The sequence below is a fragment of the Poecilia formosa genome, unplaced genomic scaffold (genome assembly GCF_000485575.1).
Source record: "Poecilia formosa unplaced genomic scaffold, Poecilia_formosa-5.1.2 Scaffold356, whole genome shotgun sequence".
NCBI classification, from domain to species: domain Eukaryota; kingdom Metazoa; phylum Chordata; class Actinopteri; order Cyprinodontiformes; family Poeciliidae; genus Poecilia; species Poecilia formosa.
The window spans coordinates 42,435-54,505 of record NW_006800295.1 but is presented as its reverse complement, the minus strand read 5'-3'; the positions used below and the strand labels follow the sequence as shown (position 1 = coordinate 54,505).

At 37.5% G+C, this 12,071-nt stretch overlaps 2 protein-coding genes across 2 annotated transcripts in view; one reads left to right on the top strand and one right to left on the bottom strand.

Moving 5' to 3' along the window:
* The window catches only part of trpm5 (transient receptor potential cation channel, subfamily M, member 5), a 24,692-nt gene extending 22,811 nt beyond the window's left edge, over window positions 1–1,881 (bottom strand). The window contains exon 1 of the mRNA XM_007574556.2: window positions 1,727–1,881. Coding sequence (XP_007574618.1) covers window positions 1,727–1,753 — 27 coding nt within the window. The 5' untranslated portion in view covers window positions 1,754–1,881. The remainder of the gene's footprint in view (window positions 1–1,726) is intronic.
* A 2,495-nt stretch (window positions 1,882–4,376) lies between these two features.
* Window positions 4,377–5,285, top strand: LOC103153592 (cyclin-dependent kinase inhibitor 1B-like). Its single transcript, XM_007574572.2, has 2 exons — window positions 4,377–4,982; window positions 5,088–5,285. The coding sequence occupies exons 1-2, from the start codon at window positions 4,565–4,567 to the stop codon at window positions 5,186–5,188; spliced, it is 519 nt and encodes a 172-aa protein (XP_007574634.1). The 5' UTR covers window positions 4,377–4,564; the 3' UTR covers window positions 5,189–5,285.
* The last annotated feature ends 6,786 nt before the right edge of the window (window positions 5,286–12,071 follow it).

Genomic DNA, 12,071 nt, shown 5'->3' with positions numbered 1-12,071 from the left:
TAGCTCCGATTCCTTCCCCACCAGAGTGCTGACGTTCCACATCCCAAGAGCCAGCTTCTGCAGCCGAGGATCAGACCGCCAGGGTCACCACCCTTGGCTGTCGCCTGTTACACACAGCACTCAACCCCTTTGGCACCTCCGACAGGTGGTGAGCCCATTGGAAGGGGGGCCCACGTATCCTCTTTGGGCTTTTTTTTTCAAAATTTGGTTAATTTAATATAAGAAAAGTTTTAAAAGGCTTTACTGTGGTCACATTTTTACATCATGTTTTAAAAAGAACATAGTTTAAAGACGGTAAAAACTGAAAAGTCTTCCCAGGAAATACTTGTCTTACAGTGATGATGAGTTGTGTGGAACTGCTCATTTATATTTAGTCCTATAGTTTGTTTCAGAAGAAAATTTTCATACTTATAGAGAATTTTGTAACAATAAATATGTAATTAAAAATATGTCTTCATATTTATTCTAGTTTTTGACACACTAAAGACATCACCGGGAATTACGTCTGCGAATGAAGATTTTCCTAGAAATAAATGGCACCCTATCATTATGCTAACTCATTTTTTATCATTTTTTAATGATAAGATTTTCCCTGTGCCTCAGTAAACACAGTTTTATCAGTTACTTTCATTTGCATTTCCATTTGAGCTTCTTATGAAAGGTTATTAATAAAATAAGAGACAAGCATGTCCGAATCAAAAGAAAAGAGGAAAAAAGTCTCTCTGTGTATTTTGGATCCAGAAAAGTGATGTTGTGTATAATGCAGAGGGAAAAAAAGCTAATATCTGCTTTGTAATCTGTTTGATATTATGAAGGCAGCTTGGTACGGAATGCTTTATTTGACTACAGGTATGGGTGGAGGAGGAAAACGACTACTGGGTATGCAAACGGGATAATTTGCATGCAAAAGGAGGAGAAAAGGATGTGGAGCTGTGTGCGTGTGGGTCTGTGCTCTGAATATGGGTTTGGGGGAGAACATGTCTTGGAAAAAAAAAAAAAAATTCAGACACACACACCTTAAACTTTGTTTTTTGTTAACCATTCTGATCTTGATTACAGTTTGAATGAAGTGCAGTTTGAAGTTTATACTATGTTGTGTTTCTCAACAGTGGGAGCTTTGGTAGCTCCTTGTCTTATGCGAGTGATGAAGAAAATAACAAAGTAGAGGTTAAAAATTGTCCATGTTGTTTTATTCTGAATTTTAAAGCTCATGTATTTCTTGTAGATTTTTGACAAAATTAGTAATACAGGACTTTATCAGAGCACAGCAAATATTTATCGAATACAAATCCTTCTGATTGCACCATTCAAGGTACCCAGAAATTACACTAGGCCATTCTCACTGAGCTTCATTTTGTGAGAAGACCTTTAAACTTTATGATTTTTCCTATTTCTCCGTTCAACTTACAAGTGCTACTCCAGAGGGAATTTTGGTATGACTGCAAGGACACCACTATGATATAAAGTCCCCTGAGATAATGTGTAGTTTCACAATACATAAATAGAATTTTAACTACATGCTCCCCAGACGAAGCCCCACAATTTTACTTACCCAAATCCTAAATTGATTTTACCATATTTGTTTTATGATTGTTGACATACAGTAGATTTGCTAAAATACTGCAAGAGGCACACAGCTTTTAAAGAAAATACTTTATCATTTGCCTAATATGAGACATTTTGATGATGTTGAAAAGGGAAAAAGAACATTGCAGTAGGCACTCACCAAAGGTGTGTCTTGTTTCTCCGGCATGGCCAATGCAAACTTTTCTCCTTGTTCAGCTTAACCACAGCAGGAGAGACTGCGAGTTTTCTGTTCAGGCGAACTACTTGGCTCATCAGGAGGTGGCATGAAGGTAATGCTGTTCCCTTAGCCAATCCCTGAAGCTCTTGTGCACCATTACTTTGCATGTTGGTTAGCCATAGTCTGCTCCCATCAAGACCACACCTTTATTGTTTAAGCCAGCTGCTTTCTTTACATTTGTGGCACATTTACTGTATTTTAGGAGTTTTCTATATTTTTTGCCATAACAACTTCTGCATTGACAAAAAATGTGGACAGAGCCCTCCATATTTGGTAAAGTGTGATACAGATCAGCCAAAAACCATCAAATAAATTCATTAGTGATTGCAAGAGCAATACTTGACTATAGGTATTTTTTCAAAACTTATTTAGCAAATCTGAAAAAAAATATATTGATGTAAATATTAAGTCCTCAATATACAATGACAGGTCACTTTTTTAGGTACATTTTGCTTGTACCTGTTTGGACTACCTTTTGCTTTCAGAACAACCCTAAATTTTCATGTTATTGATTCAATTAGAATCAGGCACATTCCTCAGAGATTTTGGGCTATATTGATGCCATCATGCAGTTGTTGCAGATTCGTCAGCTTGACATCCACGATATGAATCCTCTGATCCACCACATCCCAAAGGGATGGTTATTAGAGTGAAGTTGACTTACTGACATGTTCAAGATACTCATTTGAGATTATCTGAGCTTTGTGAAAGGTTCTGAATTATCCTGCTGGAAATAGACAACACAAGACACGAACATTATAGTCACGAAGGAGAGGGAATGTTGAGAAACATCAGTCAGATCAGGCAAAGTTTTTCTCTAAAATAAAATTTTGGTGAACCTGTGGGCATTGTAGCTTCAGATTCTTGTTCTTCCTGTTTGGATAAAATGCCATGCTGTCTGATGTTGGTGATTCACCCCATTCACCCCATCTGGGTGAATGTTCCATAGGATGTGTACTTAGTGATGATATTCTTTTTACTTTGGTTAGAAAGAGTAGATATCTGAGCTGTTGTTGCCTTTCTGTCATCTCAAACCCCTGTGGCCATTCTCCTCTGACTTCTGGTGTGAACAATGTATTTTCATCCACACAGCTGCTGCCAACTGTAGATCAGCAGTTTCTGAAATACTCAGAGCAACCGACTGGCTTCCACAACCATCCCAAAAGACACTGAAATTCACTTTCTTCTCTGACGCCCAGTTTGAACTTCCTCAAGTTGTGCTCACCATCCCTAAATGGGTTGAGCTGCTGTCATGTGATTGGCTAATGGACCATATTTTTTAAAACAGAACATTGAACAGATGAATCAAACATAGTAAATACATGAGTGGGCAAGAAATAAATGCACCAAGAAGTGCAAATAAGGGAGATACATGCCTTAGAACATCAGACATTTTAGGAGACAATGTGTTCTTGTAAAAGCTTAGAGTGATTCAGAGGTTAGAGCTGTCATCGGCCAGTGAAGAGATCAGTAGTTAAATCCTAGGTTCTTCAGTCCTCATGTCAGTGTCCTGCCACCTTTTGTTCCCTCTGATGCGAGTATGGACAGGTTCTTTGTGAATGGTAAGTGATGCTTGTTGTGGTATATAATCATTTACACCTTTTGAAATGTTCTTGTCAGCCCTCTGTTGAAATTCATCTACTTCTTTGTTTTCTTCTATAGTTCTAGATATTTCCCTTTATGTCTGCTGTGCATTGATTTAAACTGTGTTGTGCCGAGGGTTTTAAATGTGCTCCATGTAATATGCAATGAGACACTCAAACAGAGAAGAGGGTGGTTTTCCTGGTTTGGTTTGCTTGTTTCTCCTTTCTGGATTCAGACACATCTTAATAGTGTAAGATTATTTTTTTTCCCTTTTCAATTAATGCAGTTACATACAAGATCAGTTATTTACTAAAGTTGATCAATAGCTAAGGAAATGTGCTGTGCCTTTTTGGGGAGCTCTTTCCTTCTTCGCTGTTTTTTTTTAGGAGGCGGGTTATCTTCTGTTAATTGAAGTTGAATTAAAGTCTGGACAGCTATGCTATTCCCTCTCAGTGTTCTGCTCTTTCTCCACCTACAACCTCCTATTTTACGGTAACACGTATTTACCCAACATTGTGTTACAATAGAAGCAATTTTTCAAACCCTACATGAGATAGATGGAGCTTAAACATTTTTTAAAATTTAACTACTATTTCTGGTGATTTATACCAGGTTAAATCAACCAATTATCCATCCAACAGTTACAATACTAAAATTTTTGCATTGAAGGTTTGCTTTGTTGAACAACCAGTCTGACAACAACCAAAGTTTGCATCTTATAATGGTCTTTAACAATACATCTGTTAATTAGCATTTTTCATTGTTTATTTAGTAACACAGAAGATCTAGATAGTATCAGAAGTGACTCTCAATGACCTGATTCAAAGTGTACCCAGCCTATGTAACGGTGCATTCAGCAGGAAAAACATCACTATTGTTATGATAATTCTAAATTGACCTCTACTTGTCAAGGCAGACTTTGATAGAACTGGAGGAGTTTGGGGTCTCAATGGTTTTCAACAGACAATGATCCAATTTCACCCCCTCTGTTGCTTCTCCCTGGTATAGACAGCTGCAGCCAATCAGAAGTCTCTATTCATTGTGTACAAACAAAACATTGTGAGCCCTGCAGCCTTTAAATCGTCCTGCAGGACCCCATGGACATGTGTAGACCATCAGCAGCATCTCCTGTCAGACGCGTTTTTCCATCCAAACTTCTTCAAAATTACTTGCACAATGAACATCAGATGCAGAGAGTCTGTTTGCAGGAAACTCTTCGGTCCAGTGGACCATGACCAGCTGCGTCAGGACTTACAACTGAAACTGAAGGAGATCATGTCGCAGGACAGCCAGCGCTGGAACTTCAACTTCCAATCTGAGACACCGCAGCTTGGCAGATTTCAGTGGGAGGAAATACCTGCAGATCGTGCTCCATCTTTCTATCAGGAGTCCCCACAGCCAGTGGTTGAAGTTAATTCTCCAAGAACTGAGGATGATGGTAGTGAGAGCAATAATGATGAACACCTTGGCACAAACCAAGAGAACTATTTAAGTGTGTCCAACACACTCAAGCATCCTGCTGAAAAAACGCCTACAAGAAGGAAGCGGTCACTCTCCAAACCTGTAGCAAAGTCCAATGATGCAAGAATTACAGGTGAAAGTACATATTCATAATGGTGAATATTTCTATAATATTAACTATTATAGCTACATAATAGGAGCTATAAATCAATAAAATGTTCTTTCTTCTGTTTGGCAGATTACTTTGCAAAGAGAAGACGGTCAGTAGAAGCTCAGAGCATCATCAGTCTTTTTCACACCAATTTCAACAAGGAAACTCAGTGCCAGACAATAAGATGAACATGCTTTGGAAAACGTTTACATGACTACTTTTGATGGCCAGAACTAAGAATTAAGAGGGAAACCATTATTTTATTTTATTTTTTAGTCGTGTCTATCTGTATTTATTTTATTTATGGGTATGTTAATTTAAATAAAGTTGCATGTGTTTTGTTTTTGTCAGTATTGTTGTTGAATTTCTTGGATCAGCTCAGCTGCTTTTGTGAAATTGATAAATTAATGACTTGTAAATTTGTACAGTCATTGCAGATCTAATAAAACGGTGTAATTGACGAAAGCGCAGATGCTTCAGATTCTGTGATTGCATTTCCATCTAGTTTGGCGTACTGAAACATTCCCTGTAGTCTTCAGAGAAAACAATGTTCCACTTCACTAATTTACAAATAAATTCTCCATCAACTCATAAATAACTGTATGAGTCGATGCAGAGTGTATCTTCAAGTTTTATTACTAATTAACAAGTTTTAATCATGACTTTTTGTACACCTATTTTTACAAATATATATATATAAATCACACGAAGATTATGCTGTTCCCTTTTATTTTTGAAATTCAAAATTGTTTTGAGTTTTTACACCAAATTAGAATACAAAGTGCAATATGTGACAATGAACTTAATAATTGCTAAACTTGAGCAATCAATGTGAAACAGGTAAAATAAACTAAAGCATTACTAAAGTAAGATTTGTATTGCATCTTGAAATGATAATTTTTTTTCATTTGCCCTTTAAAGCCAAAAACCTTTGTGAGTTGTTTTTTTTATTTATTTTTTTTATATTAACTTGATAATTAATAGTCCAGCGACCTGTATCTATAAGATAATGTTTAGCTTGCTGAAATGCAAGCATCATAGTTTTTCCCCTTGCTCAGTTTTTCAGTTCAATAATTTTTCAGGCTGTCTGCAGGCTTATAAGGCAGTATTTCTGTGTTAGCCACAGATGAATGGGTTCATAAGTGTCGCTCTGAAGTGATGGAAAATGGAAAGGAAGCTGAATGTTTAGAAACCAAAGGAAGAAATTTACTATACAGTAATTGCATTTTCTGGGTCTTATTATGCAAAATTTCATAATCACAGTTATAAGGAATGTGCTGCCAGGCTTAAAATTATATCCATTAACATTAACTGTGAGTTCCAAATTAGTCCATTAGAGAGGCTAAATCCCTCATAAGTGTATTTGTGTATTTGCTCCTGTTATGTTTGGGTTATAGTTGTGAAAGAAGTCTGAAGAGGCCATCTGGCCAGAGAGCAGCACAATGGCCACAAAGGAGAGTGTGCCATCTAATTCACCTGCAAATTAGTTCTCACGTCCTTCCACCCCCTCTCGGGACCTTCTTTTTCTCTTTTCTTTTTAGTTTTTGTCTCTTTTCAAGCTCAAAGAAATGACATGTGCCCAAAGCAGACCCAGCTCAGCCTGATATTTTCTACTTTTGTGAGAAGACTGTGGTCATTTTAACATAGAAGTTCATAAGAAACACATTTTAATCCACACAATGAAAGGTTCAATATGTTTTTATGAATGAGGACAGAAGAAACTTTCTTCTTACCATTTCAAAAATCAGTCAAAATTCCCTTAGGTAATGCATTTCCCCAGAAAGTACCATAATTAATTGCTTAAAGATGCACACAACAAGCCTCGTGCATCATCAGTGAAAAAAATTAGATGTAGGAACAATGGCAATTGTTTTTATTAACAGAAATTAAATGCATCATCTTCATATACCCCCAAAACCTGAAAACCTGGTCATTTTGCCCCATTACTATTTTAGTGGCTTTGGTTACTTTAAACAGAGTTTTGTACCAGCAGTGCATCAAGTGGCACCTATCTTGATGTTTTCCCCTTTGACAACCAGCAGTTAAATGCAATGTCATGTACATATCACATACAGATACTCTGCTGCAAGGACATATGGTTGTGCAGCTCAGGTAAATACTGTCTACCAGAAGGAGGTCACTCATAGTTATTTTGGTGTCATATTCACTTATATGTCAGAGGAGTCAACTGAACCAAAGAGAGAGTAAGAACTACATTCAGTGGGAAAAGAAAAACTATATAATCTTCAGAAAACGATCTACAACTAAATCATAAGTGTCCATTTTTTTATTATGTTTTCCTAAAATTTCTCAGGAGAAATTTTACCATGTTGTACCATTTTTGTACCCAATGGTACAAAAATAGGTTTATGTATACAAAGTGGGAGTAAGTTGATATTAAAATTTTAACACATGGGTATGAAATGGGGGGAGCATCCAGCAAAGGTGCAAACTAATTTGTAACCTTATCAGAAATTTGAAATTTTGAAATGAAATGAAATATTAATATTGTTGAGAAAATATCTATTTTTTAGAAACATGTACATTTTTGGTCTTGTTCATTTGTTTGTCTATGTCTGCCCTATATAATTAAACCCTCAGTCACAGCAGATGACTGTTCACAATGAGCCAGGCTCCAGTAGAGGTTTGTTCCTGTTAAAACTGAGTCTTTTCTCACACCATCATCACGTGTATGATTACTATGAAGGATTGTGACAAAGTTAACAACCCCATGAAATCAACCAGCCACTGTTGCAACATGCTTGTTCAGGAAAAGGAACTGTTGCAAAGCCAATGACTCGACGTAATTGAGTGTATTTCCTGAAACAAAATATTTTCCTTTACCAATTGTCATGTCAGATTCAACTTCAATACACAGTATTAAAAATATGATTGAACCAATGAGTACTTATTTAAATCAAATGTTTTTTTTCTTAAACCTGAACTTATGATTGGACTAAATTGAACATATTTCTATATTGCCTGTTAAAGTGTCTTGAGATGAAATCTGTTGTGAATCGGTGATATGTAAATAAACCAAAATTTTGTCTTGGTGTTCTGTTTAAGTACATAATGTCAGACTCACCACAATACATACATGCAAATAAAAAAAAAATGGCTGGACATATTGTATCTTAGACTGAATTTAAATTCAATACAAACAAAACAACTAGACATTGTCAAATAACCTCAATTTAAAAATAAATAAACTGTCGAAAGGGAAGCAGCTGTCGTCATTGACTTTCAGCCCATTGTAAAACAAGGTAGGTTTTAGTGTAAATATTCTTTGTATGTTATTTGTCTGGTAATCTCCATCCAAACTGGTCCTGTACATTTGTTTGACTATTTATTACCTAAATAAACATCAGTTAAAGGGGTAAAACAGAACGTTTAACCACGCTGGAATCAAGGTAATAAAATTCTCCTCTCACCAGTTCCTAGTGAGTACAAAGGCCAAAATCCCATAGCACACTTCAGGACGGTGCTGCCTATTGTTGTGGTCACCAGAGGCAGATGGTCACTTAGGCTCTTTCACCACATGGTCAGCTGTGTGAAGGAATGCCTCGGCACCCCATGGATGGCCAGCGGGAGAAAGGTCACCATCTGCTGCCTAAAGGTTACTTATGTAAAAAACAGACTATTAACCGTTTGTATAAGAATCCACCCCCTTGTTGTAGCTTCGAAAGAAATATTGCTGCAAATGCAAGCTTGCATAGTTGCTGAATAACAGCTATTCTTCAAATTGTCTTTCTTTTGAATAAGATAAAATGAAAAGTAACAAAAAAGATGAAAAGCCAAAGAAACATTATGCGATTACTTTCAATTCACCATACACTTTTTTAAATCTTCAATCATTTATTGTTGTAGAGTATTCCTGACAGTTACAATATACGGGAAATGTCAAGTGTCTAATTACCATTAGACATATAAATCACTTCTCTAGTACAAAGGCTAAATAAATGTTTTAAATAGAATCAGAAAAAAAAATAATTATGGTGTCTAAAAAGGCGGCTGGCAGCAGTCATTATACTAGGCTTATTCAACTAAAAACTACAATAGTTACAATTGGTGGAGAGACACAAATTACACCAATGCATTGACCTCAAGATGCACCGTCAGCACTAAAATCTAAAAGTGGCAGGGTTGCCTGAAAAAGCAAAAGGTTGTAAATCTGTAGATTTTTTTTTTCCATTTTTTCTTCTCCACAGAGTTTGATAGAGAACACAGACTGGGACAACCACCGTATGGCGGACTATGCACCCGTGTTAGATAGCCAGGATTCACAGCTTTTGGATTACGGAGAAAATACTGAGGCAGGCACAAGACAACACCTCCAACACATAACATGAGAAGGACCTTCACGTAGACCTACTGAAAATTTCCAGTGGAGATGAAGCGACACCAGCCATTTGAAGAAAAACTTGTATGAGCCCAGGATGTACACTGGATTTATTTATGCTGCAAGTCTACTGACACTAAAAAGATGTTCAGCACCCAGGAGATAATCAGTTTCTGCCCAACTACCAGGCCAATGAATAGGGTGATTGTTGTGCACCGGTACATTTGATATGCATCAGCTACCATTGCCTCACCTTCTGACCTAATACAACCAGCACATCTGCCAACAATTAAACCTTTGGACTACAGCTCCATGGCTAACAATAAAGGTCACACTTCCTGTGCCCTGTTTGCGGACTGCACATTTACATTGACCACACACAGAATCTGAGGTTGCATGATCAACGGTTTGTGTTGTTAACCCAGCAATGGGGAGACTCTGTCCAGACAGACTTTCCCATTGGATTGTGGAATCCATTTCTCTTTCTTACACCAGCAGGGATCTACTGATGCCCCAGGGTGTGAGGGCTCACTCCATCAGGGGCAAAACAACTTCCTGGGCTCTACTTGGGGGGTGCTGACGAGTGATATGTGAACTGTGGCCAGCTGGTCTTTGCTGTACACATTTGTTCAGTTTTATTGTTTGAACGTTAACTCACTCTGTATTTTCCGCTGCATGTGAAGTGCTGCAGTAGCTTGCTATGCTCGGCCCAGGTTTGATGGCTGCTCTGCAGGGCATTTATAAATGTCCAATACTTGAGTTGTACTTGACTGATTTAACTAAAAGGGAAAGTAATGCTAGTAGCACACAACTACTGTTCCCTAAAGGAGACGAACAAGATACAACACATGGCTACTCTGCTCCTCAGTGTGGTTTGGTAAAGAGTGGCTATCAAGTCAGTGACTAGTCAGGTATATGGTGCAGGTGGGGCCTGTCACTCGTCATCACACCATTTGCCAAGGAGATGTGATTAGAGGTGGCTTCAGTCATGACATCCCATCCTCACATGTTGTGCCTTGTTCCTCTCCTACAGTAAACAGAAATTATGTGCATAACATTACGCTTTCACACGCCTTAGATCTCTAGCTGATAATGTGCTGTTCTTTCAAGAGACTCATACTATAAGAGCATCTGAACAGAAGTCTCACAGAACAGATAAAATACATCAATCCACTTTTTCCAGCAAGACTTACTGTGTTGCAGTTATTTGGAAAAGCATACATTTTAAACACATTTCAACAATATGTGAACCAAACGGTCAATCCATCATTGCATCTCATTGCATCTGTGGGCTATCTTTACTCCACTCATGTAACAAAGTTGAGTATCTGCAGGCCCAAAACCGATGAGCCAGCATTTTTTAGAAAAACCTTTGAAAGTCATCTGACCTTTCAAACATAAATTTAATAGTAACTGGGGACCATAAAGTACTTTGCCTCAATCCTCACAGCTCAGCAGACAAAATATGGAGTCACTCTTATGGTTCTAAATAATCTTATCACCTTTACTAATTTAGTTGACATTTGGCAACTCCAGAACCCGATATACAGAAAATACTCTTTTTAAGCACAAATCATTTTCTTGTGCTGATTTGTTTTCATTGGATGCCAAGCTTATAGCAAACATTACCAAAAAAAACAAATACCATGACGTTTTGATCTCAGATCACGCCCCAATCTTCATGACACTTGGACCGTCCTCCGCATGGGATTTCTGTGCATCTGTTAGAGCAAAACCTTTCTAAACATGTCTGCTAAAAAAAATTACAGAATATCTTGAAATTAGTGACACTTGAGGGAAGCGCTCAAATTTGTTATAAGAGGCCAAATTATTGCATACGAGTCAGCTTTGGAAAAATCAAATAGGATTAGTTTAGGCAACTCTCAAACATCGCAAAATATTTTCAAACCTAAATATAAGTATAACATGATTTTATCACAAAAGGTCTGCGACCAAGTCTGGCATTTTAGGAGGCAGAATTTCAAACAAACCTCATACACTTTTAGCTTGGCAGCTTAGGGGGTAACAAGCCAGCAGAGCTATGAACGAAAGAGCTTTACAGATCTGATGACATGGGTGATGTGGATTACTGGGCTAAAAAATGTAAACGTACTGAGGCTGGACGAAGCCTCTCGTGAAGCCCTTTACGCGGAAATATCTCTGGCAGAAATACTGAACTCTTTCAGGTCAATGCAAAGTAGAAAAACCCAGAACAAGATCGAATTGGCAGTGAATTTTAATACAAATTTGCAAATCAAATAACTAATTCTGAAGCCAGACAGGGATGAAACAGAGCCTTCATCATACCATCCAATTTCCATGTTCAACATAGATTTTAAGATAATCACTAAAATACTAGCAAAACGGCTAAATATGTAAATAGAACTCACACTGATCAGTTGGAGCTAATCATAGCATTTCTTTATATGCAGACAACATTGCCCTGTTTGGATCAGACCCTGAACACTTACAACCACATTTGCTTGTTAATTCCTTTGGAAAGGTAAGTGTTATAACTGGCTTATGCCAGTTATACCACTAACTGACAGAAGCCTGTATCGACATCTAAATAACTGAACCCACCGTTTCTGCCACCAATGTCAGAAATATGATGTACTGGCAATATGGCTTTAAGAAGGCAGACTGGTTCATCCCCCACTACTAAGAAAAGTCTCCCACAAGACTTCTTTCTGTTCTCCTCTCATCAAAATCAAAATTATTTTAGATATTTA

Bases quoted from the DNA above. Each gene is read 5' to 3' on its own strand.
- LOC103153592 (XM_007574572.2), top strand. From the start codon at position 4,565: ATGAACATCAGATGCAGAGAGTCTGTTTGCAGGAAACTCTTCGGTCCA. The intron at 4,983-5,087 runs GTGAAAGTACAT...TCTGTTTGGCAG, and splicing joins CAATGATGCAAGAATTACAG to ATTACTTTGCAAAGAGAAGA.